This window comes from Biomphalaria glabrata, chromosome 16, assembly GCF_947242115.1.
Source record: "Biomphalaria glabrata chromosome 16, xgBioGlab47.1, whole genome shotgun sequence".
In the NCBI taxonomy this organism is placed as follows: domain Eukaryota; kingdom Metazoa; phylum Mollusca; class Gastropoda; family Planorbidae; genus Biomphalaria; species Biomphalaria glabrata.
In genome coordinates, this window is record NC_074726.1 from 28,511,618 (window position 1) to 28,533,075 (window position 21,458).

Consider the following 21,458-nt stretch of genomic DNA (forward strand, 5'->3'; position numbering starts at 1 on the left):
ATTCTATGCAAAGTAACAAAACCAATGTCCTACCAATTCTAACAGCAAACTGTGTTTTGCTCCATAAGGAGAAGTCAAACAAAATGTAGTGGTAGATGTGCTGTAGTAATGTTGACTTGACCGCTGTCCTGTCATCACAATCTTCAACCAGATATTGGACAGCCATCAAGACAGTCACATCCATGAAGTCTGGATGAACCTGAAACAAAACAGTACTGGCTGTTCAAACAGTTGGATATAATTTAAATCCCATATGAAATTAGCTATGGTCCAATGGATTTGTATTTCTCTTACATTTCAAGGGAGTACAACGATTAGTTCAACAGCTAGATTTTATATATACATGCGCATGTTAGCGTAAATGTGGAACAGTGCGGATGCGTGTTGAAAAGGAGAGATCCAAAATGGGGGAATAGAAACTAAATAGTGGTGTCAGTGTTAATAAAATTTAAAGCATTTATAAACTATGATTTTGTCGTTTTGATATTGGTTTATCGCTAGAGTCTCACCACATAATAAACGTAACAATATACATATATATATATTTATATGTTGGCCTGAATTCTTCAAAATAATTTTTATAATGATCTATGTAGAAGTTGACTGTGACTAAGAATCATTAGGATCTCTTCTAACAGGTGGACCAGTGTTTCTCAAACATTCTTCCTGAATGGAACACTTTGCACATTCTGAGTATTTAGCGAAACACTGCTTTAATTCACGAGTGGCCTACTAGTTAATTATTCCAGTAGCTTTTGAAGCACCTATTCAGGCCTTGTGAAACACTAGCGTTCCACAAAACACAGTTTGGGAAAAAACTGAGATAAACCTAGATAACTCAGGATAATCAAAAAGTCTGTAAATAAGAAGGATTTATTATTATTATTATTTTTTACCACAAGGGAGAGAAAGCATCCCACCCCAATAATACCCAATCAGTAGATACATAACAGCTCAAAACAAAACAACATTCGGCTATCATTACAATTAGTTTTTTTTTTAATTATTGCTTTTGAATACAATGTCTTCAAAGTTACTTCCAAGCACAATAGTTTGTGTGACATGGAAAGTGGGGGGGGGGGGGGGGGGGGGGCGTGGCAGTATTTGGAGGTTTTTGTGATGCCTTTAAACGCTCAGCAAACATTTCTAGCCTACATCAAGTTTTGAACTCAAGCCCTCTCAGAAAGCCAAGTGTCACGCTGCCACACATCCACAGATAAAGATATACAAAAAGAAAACAAAACAATAATAAAAAACTCTTCTTATCCACAGAAAAACAAAACAAAAAAAAAACAATTTAATAAACATGGTCGAATCTTCTGTAATCTGTTGTACTGCTGGCTTTGAACAAACATAGTCAAATCTTCTATAATGTTACTGCTGTCTCTGAAATGATTTAGGAACTAATTCTTGTCTCAGATGATTTTTTTTAAATTTAGTGATTTAATGATTTTCCTAACAGCCACCCATGTTTTATAGGGCAAGTTCTCATTTGTTATTTATTGCATGATTATTCAAATACACAATGTATTGAAATAGCTTTGGGCAAGAGGGGCTTGTTAGCCTTGGCTAGTTACCCAGCTAGGAGAAAGAAAATGATGAATTCAAACCTCTGCTGCCTTGGAGCTACACCTAAACATGGACAGGCTTCAGGACTCAACCCTTAGGATAAATCAGGAGCTGGCAACCCTTCGGCAGTTTGCAGCACGCAGTGCTACACCCTTACAGAGTCAGCGATGCCGCTGACCCCAAACTGTATCGACCCTTGCCGTTTCTTTTGATACATCAGCTGAATGGAGAGAGAGGAACTGTTATGTGGGGGACATCTATGAGACGATCCATAGACGCTTTGTATATTAAAATACTTTCTGATTTTAAAATTTGAATAATTTTCAACCTACCTTCTGCATCAGCATCCCCAGCGTGGAAGCACAGTGTGAGCGGACAAAGTTGTCTCTGTTTACCGACTTTTCTTTTAGCATGCATCGCAGCATGGTGATGAACGCAGCCAGTTGGTTGTGGTCCAGTTTAATTTCTATACAAACATACAAAGTCAAGTTATCAGTCCTTTACAAGCAACTACTTTCTATAGCAAGTGGTGCAGTGATTCAATATTGAGTTGACAACAACTTAATACAGTAGTTTACTACTAACCACATTGGTCGATTCTTTTTGAATTAAATATTACCCAATCCCAAGCCCTAGCAGGACAGATGCAGACAGCAAAAGAAATTAATAAAATAAATTATGGCTTTTATATAGCGATACTTTCATGCTTATAGCATGCTCAGAGGGCTTTGGTCCAATCTCAGTTGTGGACCAGTGGGTGGAGGGGGTATCTAGGAGAAGGTTTTTCCGTGCTGCCTTCAGGCGCTCAGTAAACACAACTCTGCCCGAGTCAGGTGTTGAACAACGAACTCCCTTCAGAAGTAGCCAAGCCAAGCCAAGTTCAAGTGCACTTAGCCTCTGGACCATGCTTAAACTTAAACAGATCCCTGTTGGACTAGAGTTCTATCTGCATCAGATATAACCAAAAAATGCAGGTACCAAATGGTGTTGAAAAAGTTCCCCTTTCAGACCTTGCGATCTACAGGGCAGATGATGTTAAGGTAATCTGTTTTATGGCCAAAGGTTAATGAGCAGGGTGTCATGTGGCCAGCACAGTGACCAACCACCTTAATTTTTCCCAACTAAAGTTGGGTGGAGTCACAGGCGTCCTAAAAATCATGAAATTCAAAATCCCAATCTTCACCGAGATTCGAACCCAGGACCACAGGTTTAGAAGCCAAGTGCTTAACCACTCAGTCACCCCCCCCCCTCCCATCTTTAGACTAGAAGACAATTTTTATATGATTGCCTGATACCTCTGAAATGGAAAAGGATAAAGAAAACCAACCTGTTGTTAGCGAAGCTCGACTATCCACAATGGCCCAATCATCAAGGTCAAGCTCTTCAGCCTCTCCCCTTGTTGGGGAACTTGGGCTTTCATCTGGAAGCTCTATGACTCTCTGGTCCAAGAGTTCTATCAAGGGAAATAACACTTGGATGCCACCCAGGCAATTTATGACATCCTGAAAAAAAAAATTATTATTAAGAAAATAATAAACAACAATTCTTATTTCAACAAAATTTTTTTTTACAAATATCATTTGAAGGCCAATTCAGAAAAAGTTTGATATGTTTATAACTATAAAAGTAAAAAAGTATAGGTATCCCTTTCAAACCTTGCGACCTATGAGGGTAGAAGAAATAAAGCTCGTCTATTTCTAAGCAGACAGTTTACAACAGGGATCATGTAGCCAGCACAATGAACGACCATCTTTAACTCCACAATGTATGTCAGGTACTCATTAGAGTTGAGGCATCTTGAAAATCTCAAATCTCAATCTATACCTGGATTAGAGCTCAAGAAACCTCGGCTTTACCACTCAACAACCATGCCCCATATATATTTATACAGTGCTTTTTTGTTTTACGGTACACACCGGTACGATGTACCAGCAACTTTTTCAATGTGGAGGAAAATTATTACTTTTCTAGTATTTTAACGTTTATTATTAATTTATTAGTAGTTAAAAGTTAGGCAATCCATCACTGAGTACCGCCACCTATTTTTTTTTTATTCCAAAAAAAGCACTGTATTTATATAATGTTTGTTTTTTTTGGTTTGTGGCAAATATATATAAAAAATGTCTAATGGTCTTTCTGATTAGACAGACATTAAAATAGAGGGTGTTTTTGGCTTTATTTTTCTAGCTAGCTATTTGTGACACTAAAATGTAAAGCTACCAACAACTCACTTTTAAATCCCAGTTGATACACTTGTTGCCTGAGAATGTGCCATGATTTTGAAAAGGTGAAAGGTCAGCACACACAGAGCCCTTGCAAGCCTGGCAGAGATATCAAAATAGATTTGTGGTTCTTTGATAACATAATCAAACCTAAGCAAGATAAGACAGTATTCAAGCCAAATAAAGGCCTTGTATTGTAATAGCTCAGACAAATTGAAATATACTACCAGCTGCTCACCTTTGCACTATACCTGGCTATCAGCTTACTTGGCAAGTCAGCCATTATTGCATCAGTGGAAAAATGGAACAGTGAATTGACGCCTGGATAAAAAAAAAGAGCTAGTTTCATGTGGCAGATAGAAGTAGAGCTTCTATTCAGACCAATGTCAAAGTAACAAAATATAACTAGCATGGATAATATTGTCAAGTTATAAGACTAATCTGATGTATCTAATTAGATTTTGTTTTTAGCTTTGTATAATTCAAAATAAATTGAAGAGTAAAAAAAGATAAACGTGATGACAATCAGAAAAGATTGATACAAACTTAACAAGAAGCAAAAAGTGTCACTGTCCCTCAAACATGAGACTGATGCCTTATTGAAGACAAAGACTGCGCTATCCTTAATGAAAATATGTTGCGATCACAGACCTATAGATATTATACCTAGACTGGACTTGAAATTCTTAACAAAAATGTGAAAAACTTTAAAAAAGCTGAAACAAAGCATTGTTTTATAAAGTAGTTATATGAAGCAAAGTTTTTTTTTTCAACCCTAACCTATGTAACATATCATTAAATGTTTACATCTAGATCTAGTAATAGAAGGTACCCATTAGAGCTGAGTGGGCTCAGAGGCTCCCAAAGATCCCGCCTCCCGACATGTTACCTAGCCAACAAGTTATTGCATATGTTAGCAACCATTGTAGACACATTTAGATTCTCTCCAAAAAGCTTCATAAAAAAAACTACCAAACCATCAGGCTATCCTAGCACATATACCTCTCTCTTCAGATTCTAGCACATTTACCTAGCTCTTCAGGTACCTTGCCACTTTTGTTGTTGTTTTTTTTTTTTGCTAATTTTTAAATTTTATTTACAATCGCTGGAAATTTGACAGCCAATTACTCACTCATTTGATGGAGGGCTTTAACCTGATCTGACTGGAGGGAATCATGGAACACACAAATAGACTCCATCTGACCATGGAGGCACGTCACTGGACCCCAAGTCTCCTCCTGAGCTCCGGAGGCTAGGGTGTTGACATTGGAGCCACTAGTAGATGTATCACTGCCTCGAAGCTGGGAAAGATCAGTTGAAAGGATAAGTAAATACATGTAGTTTTTTTTTTTTATATATTCTCCATCTCCTAAATACAGATTTGAGATTTGCTTTAACTAATACAAATTAAAAGCATGAGGAATATATATATATTGTATCTTAATATATGATGACATTAAGACATACCCAAATAGCTGCATTACAAATAAGCTATAACAATTGCAGTGCCTGACCCACAAACAGAAAAGTCCACATTTAGAAAGGCTGAGATTTACTAACAACATGAAAAACTAATTAGACACAGTCATACATTTCTAGACTCACAGCCATAAATTTCTAGACTCATAGCCACACATTTCTAGACTCACACCCATACATTTCTAGACTCACAGCCACACATTTCTAGACTCACAGCCACACATTTCTAGACTCACAGCCATACATTTCAAGACTCATAGCCACACATTTCTAGACTCACAGCCATACATTTCTAGACTCACAGCCACACATTTCTAGACTCACAGCCATACATTTCTAGACTCACAGCCATACATTTCTAGACTCACAGCCATACATTTCTAGACTGCTACACAAAGTAAACTTAAAGCAGTGAAGGTACAAAACTGAATAGGAATCCAAATACAATATGAATAGCAACCATCTACTTAGATAAGAGTCTATGACCTGTATAAAATTGTGGCATAAAGTAACAGTATCAATTTTTGCATAAAGTTATTGATGGTTTAACACAGATTGATACAATATGTGAGCCATTAAAATTATATCACATGGGTGGCTGCATAGTCATGCAGTATGCGAGCTGGAATGTCATTCGATGGTCCTGGGTCAGTCCCTGCAAGCTGGCATCCCCCATCATCATGCCTGAGATTTCGACTAGGAAGTAAATTATCTTCAACTCTGAAGGAACACCCGAAACGTGAAACATTTTTACAAACAAAGACGACTGCCTAGATGTGTGGTATGCATTCAAGACTGTCTTCAAGATGGTCCAGGGTTTGAATCCTGTCTACTGCCATCTCCCACCATCTTGCAGGAGGTCTGGCTTCCAAATGCTCAAAACAAAAAAAAAACAAACAAGACAAATGTATGCTGGGTAATGAGAAGTCAAACTACTCACAGCGAAGGATAACATGTACTTTAAGGAAGAGACTTTTTTCACTTCTTGTTGACTGTTAGCAGACGTGTCGCTGACACATTCTGTTGTCAATTTCTTACCAGGGGACCCGACTTGACAAATATTGAAAGGCTGAAACAAAAATGGTAGTTAAAATGAAAACAAAATGAATACAAATCAATTTGAGCAGCCAATTAGTGAAGATTATAAGAGTTTGGGATAGGCATGTTATTTCTTGTCATTGCTTAACAAAATACAAGCAAATGTTTGAAAACTTATTGAGGCAGGTCCATGTTGGTTCCATGTGGATTTAAGTCAAACACTTTGTATCCTAAAATACATATTACTCTAGTTTATTTGTCTATTTACGAAAGGAAAGTGTCCTGTTGAGAAATAATGGAATGGGTTGCATGAGCCAGACGGAAGAACATAATAAGTTTCAGTCTCTAAATAACATGAACGACTAAGTGAAGGACATGGACATGCTCAAGATATAATAATAACCTGTTCTGAAGCAGGTCTGTAGTATATAAGTTAAGAAATAGCAAATGATCTGTAACTAGATCTGTTTCATCTGTTTCTTTTGGCCAAATGTTAAAGAGCATAGTGTTATGTGGCCAGCACAACAACCAACCACCTTTACTTTTCCCCAACTAATGTCAGGTACCCCATAGAGTTGGGTGGACTCAGGGAAGCCCTAAAAATCCTGAAATTCAAAATCCCAGTATTCACCGAGATTCGAACCCAGGACCCCAAAAAGCAGATGATCTTAACATCATCTGCCCCATAGATCGCAAGGTTCTGAAGGGGAAACTTGTAATTAGATCTAAGGTCAAAGCATGTTTGTAGTTGTAATATCTTTTCCTGTCTGGCTACCCACCTAGGAGAAGGAAAACTCAGAAACAAAACTTCTGTTGCCCTGCTTCTAAACCCAAACATGAGAAATTCTTCAAAGTCAACCCTGAGGAAAAATCAGGAGCCAGTGACCATTTGCTAGACAAGTTACTGCACACACTGCTAAATCCTGACAGAATGTGTGAAGGTACTGATCCCAAACTGTAATCGTGTATTCGCTATTTGTTCCTTTCGACATATCAGCTGCGTGGGTAACATCATTCCTACCATAACAAATGTCCAGGCCTGTTATTATGCTCTATAAGATAAACCATAGTGCTTCTACAAATGAGAGGAGGCCAGTGATGCTATGAAGCTTTATAAAAATCTACCAATACATGGAATGACTTACTTCTGAAAGACTTGGAAATTTAAGTGGTGCGGTGGTTCTCAGTTTACCATCTATATACACGATGACTTGGCCAGGACTGTTGGAGAATCTCCTACCAGCCAGGTGGACTATGCAAATGGAATGCTGCAAAAGTGAAAAGAATGAGATTCTTAGTAAGTTAAGGAATCACTTAAAAGAACAATAACAATAATTTACTATTATTCAAAAAGTTTTACTGTTTTGACTTGCTTTATTTTTTTAAGGCTATCAAAATCTAGATTTGGGAAATGGTATATCTAATATATAAAGCACAAAGTAAGGTGTATGTATGTATGTCTCGAATAGAAATCAAAACTGTTGGGCCAATCTTTATAAAACTAAATATTCCTTAGATCATGGTGGAGACCGAAGTATATGTTTAATGTCCCTCCCATAACCACAGGGCCCAAAAAATAGACATAAAATACTTAATTGTATCTTTGTTAAAGAAATTGTGTCAACCCCCTATCACAGTATTTTATATTAGTTATGAATATGAATGCGCCAACCCATTTTCACACTCTACTTTTTATTTTCGTTGCAACATTTTCCATGTTTAACAGATTCAAATTCAATCCAGTTGATCAGTAATACCCAACAGTAATACCAAAACTGAGGCCCACATGCCGCTGGTCACACACGGCTAGTAATATGATTTTCTGCTTGGAACAGTTTAAAAAAAGAACATGCATAAGTAAAGCTGGAAGATTTGTACCCAGCTTCATTATGTCTGCCAAAGTTTGCTGTACAATAAAAACCCTTTGGTTAGGATAGTCTGGGAATTAAGGATTTCCAGATGGAAAAAAAAAATCCATCAATGCTTCAGGAGGCTGCATGACATAATGAGTGTAATATGCAACCTGGGTGTCCACACTTACCCAGTAACCATCATCCAGAGTGACTTCTGGAACTGTAACTGTGCTGTAATCTTTTTTACTGAAGGTAGCAACAGTCAGGCTGAGACCAGACGTCACAAAAGCCTCAAACCCACAACCACTACTGCTGCTAAAACTGAGAAAATGAAATAACTGTATATCATTTTTGTTATTTATACATACAAAATATTGTACTTCATTTCTTTGTATGGCTTGCAGTTATTTTTTTCACTCTCATCTAGATCAAAGTTTAGTTTTCTGATTTTTTAAAATTGCCATAAAATTAGTGATTTGTTTCATTAGCAGAAGAGAAACAGTATATACTTTTTAAAGAGAGGCTGCAGCGTCTGGTTCACAAACTCAAAATGTTGGGTTTACTTCTGTCTTTTTAATTAGTAAAATGTTCCTGCATAAGTTAATTCAGAAACGTATACTGATGAGTTTTAGCGGACTGAGACTTTAAAAAAATTCCACTGTCTCCATTAGAGCTTAAAGCCCATTGTCTTGAGGCTCAGAGTGATAGATACAAGCTAAAGAAACAGCCAAAAGAGATAAAATAAACTCATGGGCTCATGAGAAGCAATCCAGGCTACTCATCCTCAGAATTAGTCTTTGCAAGGCACAGAATAAAATCTACAATTACCTACATATACAAATCTAATGAGCAAGCAAAGAGATTCAATGTTCAGGAAAATGTTGAGGCATTGTCTTCAGGTTTGAAGATTAAGGAAGAGTGCAGCATAAGACCATGGAGACCTAGTTGCAACCTGCATATTTTTATAACATCTTACTCAGACAAAGCCGTTGTCTATTTAAGTCTATTTAATTAAATTCTCTTAATCACCCACGAAAATACATCTTAATATCTCTCAACAGGCTTGAAGCCAATGTTCTTACAAGCAATAGAAAAAAACAACACTTTTTAATAACAAAGTTCATCTAAGGGAAAAAGATGCTAATTACTGCTATTTATCTTAAAATTACAGGGTTTAGCTCCCTTTCTGCTATATAAAACACAATTAATTAATTAGTATTAAATGGTTAATATTTGGATTGATTGCATGAATCGTCATCGACTAAGAATAATTATGCAAAATTTAAACTTGATCCGAGAATGGGAAGTGAGAGAAAAAAAGTGTCATAACTTAATAAGGGGGTTAAATCCATATATACATCAACATCTCTTATTAATTAGCATTTATTCCCTTTATTTCTATATCAAACAAAATAATTAATCCCCAATAGTTAATTAATTAATTGGTTAATTTTTTTTTATAGTTTCGTGACTTGTCAGGTTCAATGAATAATTGTTCAAAGTTTTAAAACTTGATCTGACAATGGGAAATGAGAGAAAAACATGTTCAAACTTTTTACCCAACAGACAGACAGAGTTGATCTAAGTTTTGTAAAAAAGGTAGCCAAACACTAATTAATCATGCCATAACTTGAAATGCCAATTAACTTTATCATATCATTATTACCTGTAAATGATTCTCCTGTAGTACGGTGAAGATAATGTTCCAGATGACAATGAAAATGATGATAGCGATGAGACTGACTGCCTTATTCTTTCTAAACTCGGGTGTGGTTCTAAACACAGAAGGGTGAAGAATGAAAACCCAGGACCTGGCCACTTGCGTATGCCAGGTAAGTTGATCACCTTGTAGTGGAGAGAAAAAACAACAAGGGTTAATTTAAAACTGACAAAATGTAACAGAAATTAAAACTGTACTGTTTTATTGTGTATAAATAGAAACAGTTACTCATTGAATCTGCAGTAAACAGAGATGGAAGATGCAGAAATTATTATTGATTGCTTTTAATAGCACCTTCTCCTACCCCCCTGTCAAAGAAAGTTAAATTAGCTATGCAGCAGTATATAGATCAATGTTTAAATAACAAAAAAGTAAAGTAAAATACCCCTTTCGGACCTTGGGATCTATAGGGGGGATGATGTAAAGGTCATCTGTTTCTCTGGCTGATGGTTAATGAGGGTGTCAAGTGGCTAGCACAATGACAACTGTCTTTACTTTCTCCAACTAATGCCAGGTACCCAACAGAGTTGGCTGGAGCGTCCTAAGAATCCTGAAATTCAAAACCACTCTCTTCACAGAGATTCAAAACTGGGGACCCCTTGGTTGGAAGGCCAAGCACTTTACCACTCTGCTACCATGCCCCAAGATCAATGTTTAAAGTCCTGTTTATTAGTGCATGACAGAACGTTATTTTTAGATACATGCCCATAGAGAAGATGCCAACTAAATGATCAATATGTCCTAGGAAGTCAACATTGATAGAATAGAAATGATCAATATGTCCTAGGAATTCAACATTGATAGAATAGAAATGATCAATATGTCCTAGGAATTCAACATTGATACAAGAAGAATAGAAATGTCTCTATCAGCACCGCTAGACAAAAAAAACTTACATCAGATAAATTCTGTATATCAAAGAAGTGAAGAGGTCCACACAATCCATCTCGTCTTGCCATAAATGATAATGACCTCATCAGTCGCGTGGTGTAAGGATACTGTCAACACAAGTCAATCATATACAATTTAAAGATAATTATGTTGTGATGATTTCAGATGAGGTTCTATGAATCAATGACTTCAATTTTTTTTTTGTTACTAAAAGTTAATAAGTCTGTCACTGGACAAAACTGTAATAGAAAATGTCTGTAGTAAGACAAGACTTTAATAGGACAAATATTTAATAGGATAATTCTGCTATGGTATGTTATGTGGGAAGCATGGTCGAGAGGCCAAGTGCACTTGAACTTGGCTACCTAGAAGGGGGCTCGAGGTTCGACACCCGACTCGGGCAGAGTTGTGTTTACTGAGCGCCTAAAAGCAGCACGGAAAACCAACTCCTAGATATCCCCCCCCCTCCCCCCCACAAATGAGATTGGACCAAAAGGGCTCTGAGCATGCTATAAGCATGAAAGAAGCGCTATATAAAAGCTATAATAAAAAAATAAAAAAATGGTATAAGCCTTTTATAGTTCAAGTTTGTAATAGGACAAGTCTGTTATGGTATAAATCTGTAATAGGACATGTCCATTATAGTAAATGTCTGTTATGGTTAAAGTCTGTAATAGAACAAGCCTGTTGTGTTATAAGTCTGTAATAAGTAATAAGACAAGCCTGTTATTTTATATAAGTCTGTAATAGGACAAGTCTGTTAAAGTTTGTAAGGTACAAATCCATTATGTTATAAGTCTGTAATAGAACAAGTTCATTACAGTACAAGTCTGTTATGGTTAAAGTCTGTAATAGGACAAATCTGTTATGGTTAAAGTCTGTAATAGGACAAGTCTGTTATGATAAAAGTCCGTAATAGGACAGGTCTGGATGTAATCTCATATAATTACCTGTTTTTTATCTGCCGAGGGCTTCAAGAGACCAATTAAACTCTTGAGTTCTGAAGCAGAGATGGACAAGTTACCAAGTCTCTCCAAGAGGCAAATTATGTACCCTGAAAATGTTTAGAAATAAGGTTGACTGGCGGGATAGAACCAAGTCAGAAGCTTCTCCTCCACAAGTATCTAGCAGAGCTCCTTCTTCCCTAGCGCTATTAGAGCATGGAATGGGTAGCCTGAGCTAGCCAGGAAAACCAGTGACTTGGCGGAGTTTAGATCATTGGTTAATATGCATGACTAAATGACACGCAGGATGAATCATCTTCTTTTTTGAAGTAACGTCTGTATCATATAAGATAAGACGATAAGACTAGACTTGTAAATGTTATATAAAATGGAAACAACGTAATGTGAGGGGGAGGAGTCCAGTTCATTCCGTTATAAAACTAGTTTGGCCTAAATCTATTTTATGTGATTTCGATATTGTAATTCAAGGTGCCTCTTTCAGACCTTGGGCTCAAATGATGTAAAGCTCTTCGGTTTCTATGACCGAAAAGTAATGAGGATGTCATGTGACCAGCAAAACCAACATCCACTTTACTTCCCCAATGTAAGTCAGTACCCATTAGAGTTGGGGTGGCTTTAGGGGCGTAATCAAAATCTAGGAGCTTAAAACCCCAGACTTCACTTGGATTCAAACTTGAGACTCCTCTGTTTGGAAACCAAGTGCTTTACCACTCAGCCACAACAACCCATATAGTAATTCAGACTTATGTGATTTTTCTTGTTGGATTTATTGAATGGAAGAATGCATATTTTAACTGGTGGATATTTCATTTTTTGTTTTATTCATTACAGTGTGTTGTGTTTGGGTAAAGACAGAGAATCCACCAAAATTTATCAGAGTTACTGGGAATATGGTGGGGCGCGGTGGCTGAGTGGTTAAGCGCTCGGCTTCCGAACCTGGGGTCAAATCCTAGTGAAGACTGGCATTTTAAATTTCTGGATTTTTAGGGCGCCCCTGAGTCCACCCAACTCTAATGGGTATCTGATTTTAGTTGGGGAAAGTAAAGGCAGTTGGTCGTTATGCTGGCCACATAACACCCTGCTTGTTAACTGTTGGCCGTAGAAACAGATGACCTTAACATCATCTGCCCCATAGATCGCAAGGTCTGAAAGGGAAACTTTACTTTTTACTTTTACTGGGAATATGCCCAGCTATGTACAATACAACTGTGACACTAAATCATTGGGAATACTCTTTATAAAAGTCGGATTACAAAGAGATAGAAAGTACACAACAGCAAAGTGAAATTATGGTCTGACTGAAGTGAAACTATGCTCTGGGTTTTCAAGAAACAATTAAAAACTAGTGCAGTTTATTCATACCAACAGTCTTGAGTTGAAGGTTCGAGTGGTTTTGTAACAAAGAGATCAATACCCCAACCATCTGTCCTCTACAGCAGGCCATTCTGTTACCATAACTGGCAGTGCAGACTTTCTTCATTTCTTCACTCAGCCACACCTGTGGGGAACAATGAAATAAAGTCAATGAATTAAAGTCAATGAAATAAAGTCCATAAAATCAATGAACTAAAGTCAATGTACTAAATACAATGAACTAAAGTCAATGAAATAAAGACAATGAAATCAAAGAATCCAAGGAAAAAAATATCATAGTCACATTGATATGATTTAGCTCTTTTAGGATAATGTCAACCTCAGCTTAATTTTCAGCTGCCATATTTGTTTTCTATCCTTGACCTTTGTAATATTGAGTATCAGATATTTTCCAGACTTAAGTCAAAAACCTTAAAATATGAGTTCACTTCTGATTTCATGGTGTCAAACTTTTTTTTTTTTTGATTATCTAGTTTTATTTAAGGCCTAAAAGTTAGAACAAAATCGAGTAATTCAGGTATTTTATTTTTGATGTAATCTAGATCCAATACTAAAATCTTAATCAATGCTTAGAATATAAATCTAGTTGCCAGCATAATCCACATATTTCTAGATCTAAATGTGTTTTTTTTTAAATTATTTTAGACCTCGATTTGTCTAGACATCTCTTTCTAAATTGATATTCAATTCTTTCTATAAATACAATTTTTAAAAGAAATTAAGAGGCAAGCCAAACCTGAAGCTCAGGAGTCTGAATGTGTTCCACCCATTTCATCAGCAAAACAGCAGCTTGGGTGTTCCTTATCACATGACATTTTGTCGTTTGGAAAGGTCCTTCTTCAATCTATTTGAATGTAGAAAGTAAAGGTAAAGATTATTTTTTCTTAATAATGACTAAAACCTTTATTCTTTGGTTACCCTTCATTTAATGACGTTTCAGTTTTTTGTTATGTATCAAACAATAATGACCAAATATTTCTTGAACATCTCAAAAACAATCAGATTAAAGACTAATAGAAAAAAAAAATGCTGTATTAATAATATTGTTCCCATTTCATTCATGCTATCAGACAAGTTTAAGTATTTGGTTAATAAATGGTAGCACTGGATCTTAAAACTTATCATGACATCCTGAAGGATCCCAAAAACCTTCCTGCAGGGAACAGTACCATGGAACAGGCAGAGAAAGTTATGGGAAGACAACACTAAAGAACAGATGAACCTTATAATTGAAAAGAGATTCTAGTCAAGGCGAAAGTGAGGAATGGAAAAAGAGGGTCAAAAGATCACGTGTGGTGTCCCAATGGTCCAACAGACTAAGGCATAGTGAATGAGAAAAGGAAACACTAAATCTATATAAAAGTTAGAAGATCCATGTTTTCATGATGGTTCAAACATTGCCCACTACCATCCTGTGTGGTTCTCCAGGGGGCTTGGGCAAGGATGTAACAATGTTCATTTCTGAAGGTACATCTAAAACTTCTAAAAAAAAACAACAACAACAAAAAAACAAGCCCATTAATCCTCTAAAGTCAGGTACCCATTATAGTTGGATTTGTATCTGTATCAGGATGTCCTAAAATCACATAGTTCAAAACCCTAGTCTTCACTGGGATTTGATCTCGATACCCCATGGTTTAGAAGCCAAGTGCTTTACCACTCAGCCTACAAGACAAAAACTTATGATTTTCCATGTTGGATTTATTTAATTGAAGCATTCATATTTCAGCTTGTGATTAGTTGCTTCATTCATGTGTCATGTCAAAATGAAGAAAAAAGAATCAAATAAAAAAATAAACCACCAAGGTCTGGGTTTTCAAGAAACTTAAAAAAAAAAAAACTTTCCCTCTAACATTTCCTGTGGTTTGGGCACGGGGCTTGGGCAAGGATGTAACAATCTTTATTTCTGAAGGGACATCTGAAACTTTAAAAAAAAACACTAAAAAAAAAAGCCAACTAATCATGATGAGAAATTGTCTCAGAACTTCTCAACAAAACTTTTTAATAAAAGTAATATATAAGTTAATTCTATACAATACCTCTTTACCTAACATGTGTTTAAAAATGTAGTATCTAAGTTAATTATATAAAACATTGCTTTACCTAACATGTGTTACAAAAATTTAGGCCAGTTTTCTTAATATCAGAATGTTTCCCCCTTAGTGCACTGAATGAGCTAAATATGGTTAACTCAACACTTGCATATTTTCAGACAAAATGAAAAAAAAAAGTGTTAAGAAGGCATCTCAGTAAAAGTAACATTTATAATGAAAACTGTCAAAGTTTGTTTTTTAAACATGCTAAGTCTACCGATTCTATACATCTCTATATAATATGGTAATGTACAATTTTACTCACCAAATCTAACAGACATACAAGCAGTTCTCGAGACGGCTGTCCACAATCTTTCAATATCTGTAGGAACTCGTTATATCCAACACACATCTCAAACATTCCCTGGGAAACATGAAACAAACAAAAATCTACATAAATATTTAAGTTCATAGACAATAATTGACACCAATAACAACCATTTCTTATTCCATACACTAGAACAAACTCATACAAGTGCTTTTTCTTCCATAGTGCCATTAGAGAATGGAATGGGTTGCCTGAATCAGCCAGGAAAACCAACGACTTAGCAAAGTTTAAGTCTTTGATTAGCATGCATGACTAGATTGACACATAAAATGTCTAGGACATAAATTTCTTTTTTTGAAGTAACGTCTTTAGTATATAAGATAAGATAATAGGACTAAATTTAACAGATTTCCCCCTATGCAAATAGCAATCTACTCAGAATAGGACATGTCTTTAGATTTTCACCTAAAAAAAACCCCCACACACCAACGCACAACCCACAGTAGACACTCTTCCCACTCCTATAAAATTGTCACTCGTACCTTTGAAGGCTGCCCCAATTTAATTCACCTTAAAAAGACACTATTACCACAACCACCCAGCATAACCAACACTCTGTAGGACAGCGTGGAACAGTTGAGAAAAACAGAGGACTATTTGTCCATGACACAGACTGCAAAAGCGCTTACACCTCAGCAGCTAAATGAAACAGGAATAAACATTTTGACCCCCACACCAAGTCTGACAGCATTTTTCTGATTTCCCACACTTTTACACCAGCATATGTTTAAATCTATGCATCTTTTTTACAAGAAGAAGTCAACAGATCTAAATATTTGTTTTACCATAAATCTTTCTAGAAGATCCTTTTTTGGACTTGTTAGTCTATAGTATATATGTTTTATAATTCTTTTCCCTATTACACAGAATGATACAACTAGAAAACCTTACCAAAGTACTAAGTAATTACCTTTGCACTCGGTGACCCAGAGAAAATGCTCTGTAGTGTTTTGACTATTGCACAAGCAAGTTTTTGAAGATCTAGTCCCTGAAACTGAAGATATATGGTGTGAATGTATTCTAATGCCTTAACAAAAGTATAGACTTTGAGGAATACCCTTACATCTAAGCACATCCTAAGAAGTGATCTAATAAAAACATTTCTATATAGCATCTTCGATAAAACAATAATAAAGTTTTATGGATATTACTATTATTTATTTTTGTATAATGTTTCCATGTATGCATAGAGCATTTAGTTCAAATTGTGTACAGGTGGTGGAGAGTATCTAAGAGAAGTTTTAGTGCTAACATAATACACTGAACAAACATAACTCAGTTTCAGTTACATCTGAAACTAATATTTCTAGCCTCCATAAGACCATGACTGGAGACCCTCCCTTCAGACCAACTATGCCAAGCTAACTTTGAAGCCACAATCTATGAATCACATACCAAGATAGTTTTGTATGGCTGAATTATGAGTGTATCCAGATGTGTTCATTTCATTACAAAGTGAATGTACTTGTTGAAAAAAGGACAGGTAGAGTAAAAAGAACAAATGATGTCATTCTTTTTTGTTTCTATGACAGATGGTTAGGTGGTTAGCGGGAAGCGTGGTCAAGAGGCTAAGTACGCTTGAACTTGTCTATCTATGAAGGGGGCTCAAGGTTCGACACCCGACTCAAGTTGAATTGTGTTTACTGAGCCCCTAAAGGCAGCATGGAAAAACCTTCTCCCAGATACCCCCTCCCTCCACTGTTCCACAAATGAGATGATTGGACCATAGCTCTCTGAGCATGCTATAAGCATGAAAGTAGCGCTATATAAAAACTATAATTTATTTTATTTATTTATTTTAATGAGGGCGCTATGTGGCCAACACAATAACTGACTGTCTATACTTTCCCCAACATTAGGTACTTATTTAAATTCGGTGAGCTTAGAGACAGCCAATAATCATATGTCAGTCTTCACCAGGGTTCAAACTCACCACCCTTAGGTTTTTAAGTCAAGTGCTTAACCACTCAGCCACCAAGCCCCACTACTTGGATGAAAAGAGAACATAACAATTTCAACTTCTCAATTTATTTATTGAGGTTAAATCTAAATGAAGAGATACTTAAAATGGACAGACGTAAAAAGAATGATAAAAACATAGGACTGAGACAGTTTTTAACACACCTGGCTGCCTTTTAACAAGGAGACAAGTCCTTCAAACAGGTTGTCACTCATCACCAATGCCTGTAGTGCCACTTTATCCGAGCAGTTCACTATGTCTCCAATGCTGCCTGGCAACAACAGAATAAACAAATCTTAACACAATCAAGTCATATCACCCCTTCCCTTCTCTCAAGTTGGACAATGTCACCCACACAGCAGTTCCCCAGTGGAAGCCCCCTTCAGACTATGGATCATCAAAGCATGAGATGAAAGGCTGGACATTAGTTATGGTTGAACAATGTCACCCCCCCCCTCCAAGCAGCTGATGTGTCAGAAGGACTGAAAGGTACCAAAATAGTTTAGGATCAGCCAGCATCACAGGTTCTACCAGGCTGTAGCACTTTGCGCTGCAAGCTACCTAAGAAGGTCACTGGTTCCAGATTTTTTTCCTCAGGGTCAACTCCCAAGTCTTTCACATGTTTGGATACAGCCACAAGGCTGATGTTTGGATTCAGAATTCTCATTCTCTCAGGTAGCCAGGCAAAGCTAACAAGCCCACACTGCCCAATTTCTAGTATTTCTAACCAACATCATAATGGAGGAGTAATAACAAGAAATATAAATAGGCCCAGTTTGATCTGTCATGGCATAGGTAATAGTGAATTAAATAGAAAAACTGGGGTGGCTGCCTGGTCGAGCGGTATGCACACTAGACTGTCGTTCTGACTTTTTGATGGCCCTGGGTTCACACTCTGCCCGCTGTCATTCCCCCGTCGTCCTGCGGGAGGTTTGGACTAGGAAGTAAATTATCCTCAATTGTGAAGGATCATCCGAATCATGTAAAACATTTTAAACAAGACTAGCTTCAAGCAGGGCAATAGCCCCTAAAAGCAAACAGGCAATGTCCTCTTACGACAGAACAAGGAGGAACAAATAAACAAAATATACAGCTAAGAAATTATTATCTCAACTTCATCAGGATATCTGTAGAGTTACCTGCACTCACATCCACTTACCCCCGCCCAAAGTGTAAAGAGAACATAACTGACTCACAATGAAAAAATAAAAAATATGGATAAATCTTATAAAACAATTTGGCAAAATTCAAACAAGGTTTTTTTTTTAAATTTGGGGCTTGTTATTAATCTTTTGTTTCCTTTCAGATAAAAACTATTGTGTTTCTAAAAGTCAAAGTTTTGAAAGATTGGTTAAAAGAAAGAGTTCATAAGTAACATCAACAAAAGTCCAAAGTCCAACAATTCACCTATCATTGCACACAGAATGTCAACTTGACGAATGCTGGCACTCAGCGTAAATATCACTTCCAAGAAATTTGAGAACACTTCTGGTACTTCTACTTGGCGCTACATCAAAGAGAAAAAAATTAATATTAGACTCATAGTATAGCAACATGAGAAAATATCAGATTAACAAACTAATAGCAAGATAATATTAAATTCACATTAAACAAACAATAGACCAATATTGAGCTTAGATTTAACTAGCATAAAACTAATATTAAACTTACATTTAACTAGCATAAGGCCAATATTAAACTTACATAACTAACATAAGACCAATATTAAACTTACATTTTACTAACATAAGACTAATATTAAACTTACATTTAACTAACATAAGACCAATATTAAACTTATATTTAACTAGCAGAAGATCAATATTAAACTTAAAAATAACTAACATAAAAGTGAAAAGCAAAGTTCCCCTCTCAGACCTGATGATCTTTAGGGCATATGATACCACCTTTACTTTTCCCCAACTAACTTCAGGTACCCATTCAAGCTGGGTAGACTCAGAGGCTCCCCAAAGATCCCGAAATTCAAAATCCCAGTCTTCACCAAGGTTTAAAGTGACTTGTCTTATTAAAAATGCTCTAAATAAACAATATCATTTAGTTGAATTGAAAAAGCCTGATAGACAACTATATCACAAATTAGATTTCACCTCACAGACATAATAGACATGTTCTTTGCCTTAAGAGGCTTAGACTGCCATGCCATTACCTCATCAGGACTGCAGGAATGTATAGTGTGAATCATTATGACCATGCATCGCAGGGTGAGGGTCTGGAGCTCATGGTATCTGTCATCCGTGACACTGAAGCTGCACTGTGCTTTACTGGACAGCAAGGAGAGTAGGACATCAAGTGTAGCGGGGGTCACTGTCCTGACGGCATTAACCTGGTTACAACGATAAGTGAGTACATTAACTTTTGTTTTATCAAATTCTCTGACCTTGTTTAGACAAGATTGCACAAAATTGTTTTAGAAAAAGTAGCAAGGATATTTTATCCGATAATTCATGTGTGATTAGGCTTATCTTATAAATTATGTGTGATAAGACATCTTATATTTCATATGTAAAAAGGTTTATCTTATTAATAATTGACATGTTGTACGCTTGCAAATCTTGGACGCTAACTGCAGAACTAGAGAGAAGGATCATAGCAATGGAATTGAGATGGTATAGAAGGATACTAGGTATCACCTACACCGCATCACAAATAAGTTTCGAAACAAGATCACAATGTCGATTGGGCCCCACGATGACCTGCTGACTACTGTCAAAAAAACACAAACTAAATCTTGATGGCCATTTCACAAGGTTCTCAGAGCTCACAAAGACCTTCCTCCAGGGAACAGTACCAGGAAAAAGAAGAAGGGCCAGACAGAGAAAGCGATGGGGAGACAACATAAAAGAATGGACAGGCCTGCCATTGAAAGACAGAGTGGAATGGAGAAAGACTGTTGACAGTTCAACGAACTAAGAGATAGGTGAAGGTCTCCTTCTAATCTTAATACTTGTGAGTGTGTTAAAAAGTTATGCTATTTAGACTACAGGCCAATGCGATGTCAGGAGAGAGTAACTTAGTAAGCATCACACCATCTCTTCTCTCGGTCAGACTGTAGTATCACTAGCAATACTACACCATCACAAGTAACAGAAACTACTGACCTGAGAGCCAGACATTATGGCACCAAACATATGAAGAAGAGAGCGTTGCAGCTCCTGTGAAAGACTGGGTTTCTGAAAACACTCTGAAAATACAGCACAAATACAAGGTTAGAACAAACAAAAATGTATAGAATGATCTGTTGTAAAGAACGCAGTTTGTATTCTTGGGGCTTCGCTTCTTTCCAGCATATAAAGGAATATCTCAAAGCCTTTTACACAAGGGACTGTCTAGTTATCTATTTCTTCTTATAACTATATTATATTTTGCAATATTTTATATCTATAATTTTTATTGTGAAAATGTTGAAGTCACAAAAACTCTCATGAGTAAAGATACTTGTTTACTAGTTATGTTACAGATGCATGACATCATGATGTAAAGGTAGATATCCCTTTCAGACCCTGCAATCAGTGGGGCAGATGATGTAAAGCTCATCTGTTTCAATGGTCAATGATTAATGAGGGTGTCATGAGGCCAGCACAAAGACCAATCACCTTTACTTTCCCAACATAAAGTTGGGTGGACTCAGCAGTGTCCTAGGAATCACAGAATTCAAAATCCAAGTCTTCACCTGGATTTCAACTCAAGCATCCTTGTTTCAGAAGCCAAGTGCTTTATGACTTGGCCACCATGCCCCTATTATGATATTGAAGACAGGAACAAATAAAATAGCATGTGTACTAATCAAATGACATCTTGATCTCGAGAGATAAGATAACCACAAACATGCTAGCTACACTGAGAAGAAATGTGTAAAAATCTATTTACCATGAAAAAATGGAATGACCTCATTATGCACCAATGCTGGCTGGGAAATTAACTGTTCTACATCAACTGTCCATCTAA

General features: G+C 36.5%; 1 protein-coding gene across 1 annotated transcript in view; it reads right to left on the bottom strand.

The window, feature by feature from the left end:
• Nucleotides 1–21,458, bottom strand: part of LOC106056697 (neurobeachin-like protein 1) — a 70,315-nt gene that overhangs the window by 41,862 nt on the left and 6,995 nt on the right. The window contains exons 6-26 of the mRNA XM_056013843.1: nt 21,381–21,454; nt 20,612–20,694; nt 19,660–19,836; nt 18,900–18,999; nt 17,657–17,763; nt 16,443–16,526; nt 15,470–15,568; nt 13,848–13,955; nt 13,100–13,235; nt 11,723–11,826; nt 10,778–10,879; nt 9,828–10,006; nt 8,350–8,482; nt 7,454–7,576; nt 6,211–6,339; nt 4,924–5,092; nt 4,030–4,112; nt 3,801–3,890; nt 2,897–3,071; nt 1,902–2,035; nt 34–199 (exon numbers count right to left, since the gene is read on the bottom strand). Coding sequence (XP_055869818.1) covers nt 34–199; nt 1,902–2,035; nt 2,897–3,071; nt 3,801–3,890; nt 4,030–4,112; nt 4,924–5,092; nt 6,211–6,339; nt 7,454–7,576; nt 8,350–8,482; nt 9,828–10,006; nt 10,778–10,879; nt 11,723–11,826; nt 13,100–13,235; nt 13,848–13,955; nt 15,470–15,568; nt 16,443–16,526; nt 17,657–17,763; nt 18,900–18,999; nt 19,660–19,836; nt 20,612–20,694; nt 21,381–21,454 — 2,555 coding nt within the window. The remainder of the gene's footprint in view (nt 1–33; nt 200–1,901; nt 2,036–2,896; nt 3,072–3,800; nt 3,891–4,029; nt 4,113–4,923; nt 5,093–6,210; nt 6,340–7,453; nt 7,577–8,349; nt 8,483–9,827; nt 10,007–10,777; nt 10,880–11,722; nt 11,827–13,099; nt 13,236–13,847; nt 13,956–15,469; nt 15,569–16,442; nt 16,527–17,656; nt 17,764–18,899; nt 19,000–19,659; nt 19,837–20,611; nt 20,695–21,380; nt 21,455–21,458) is intronic.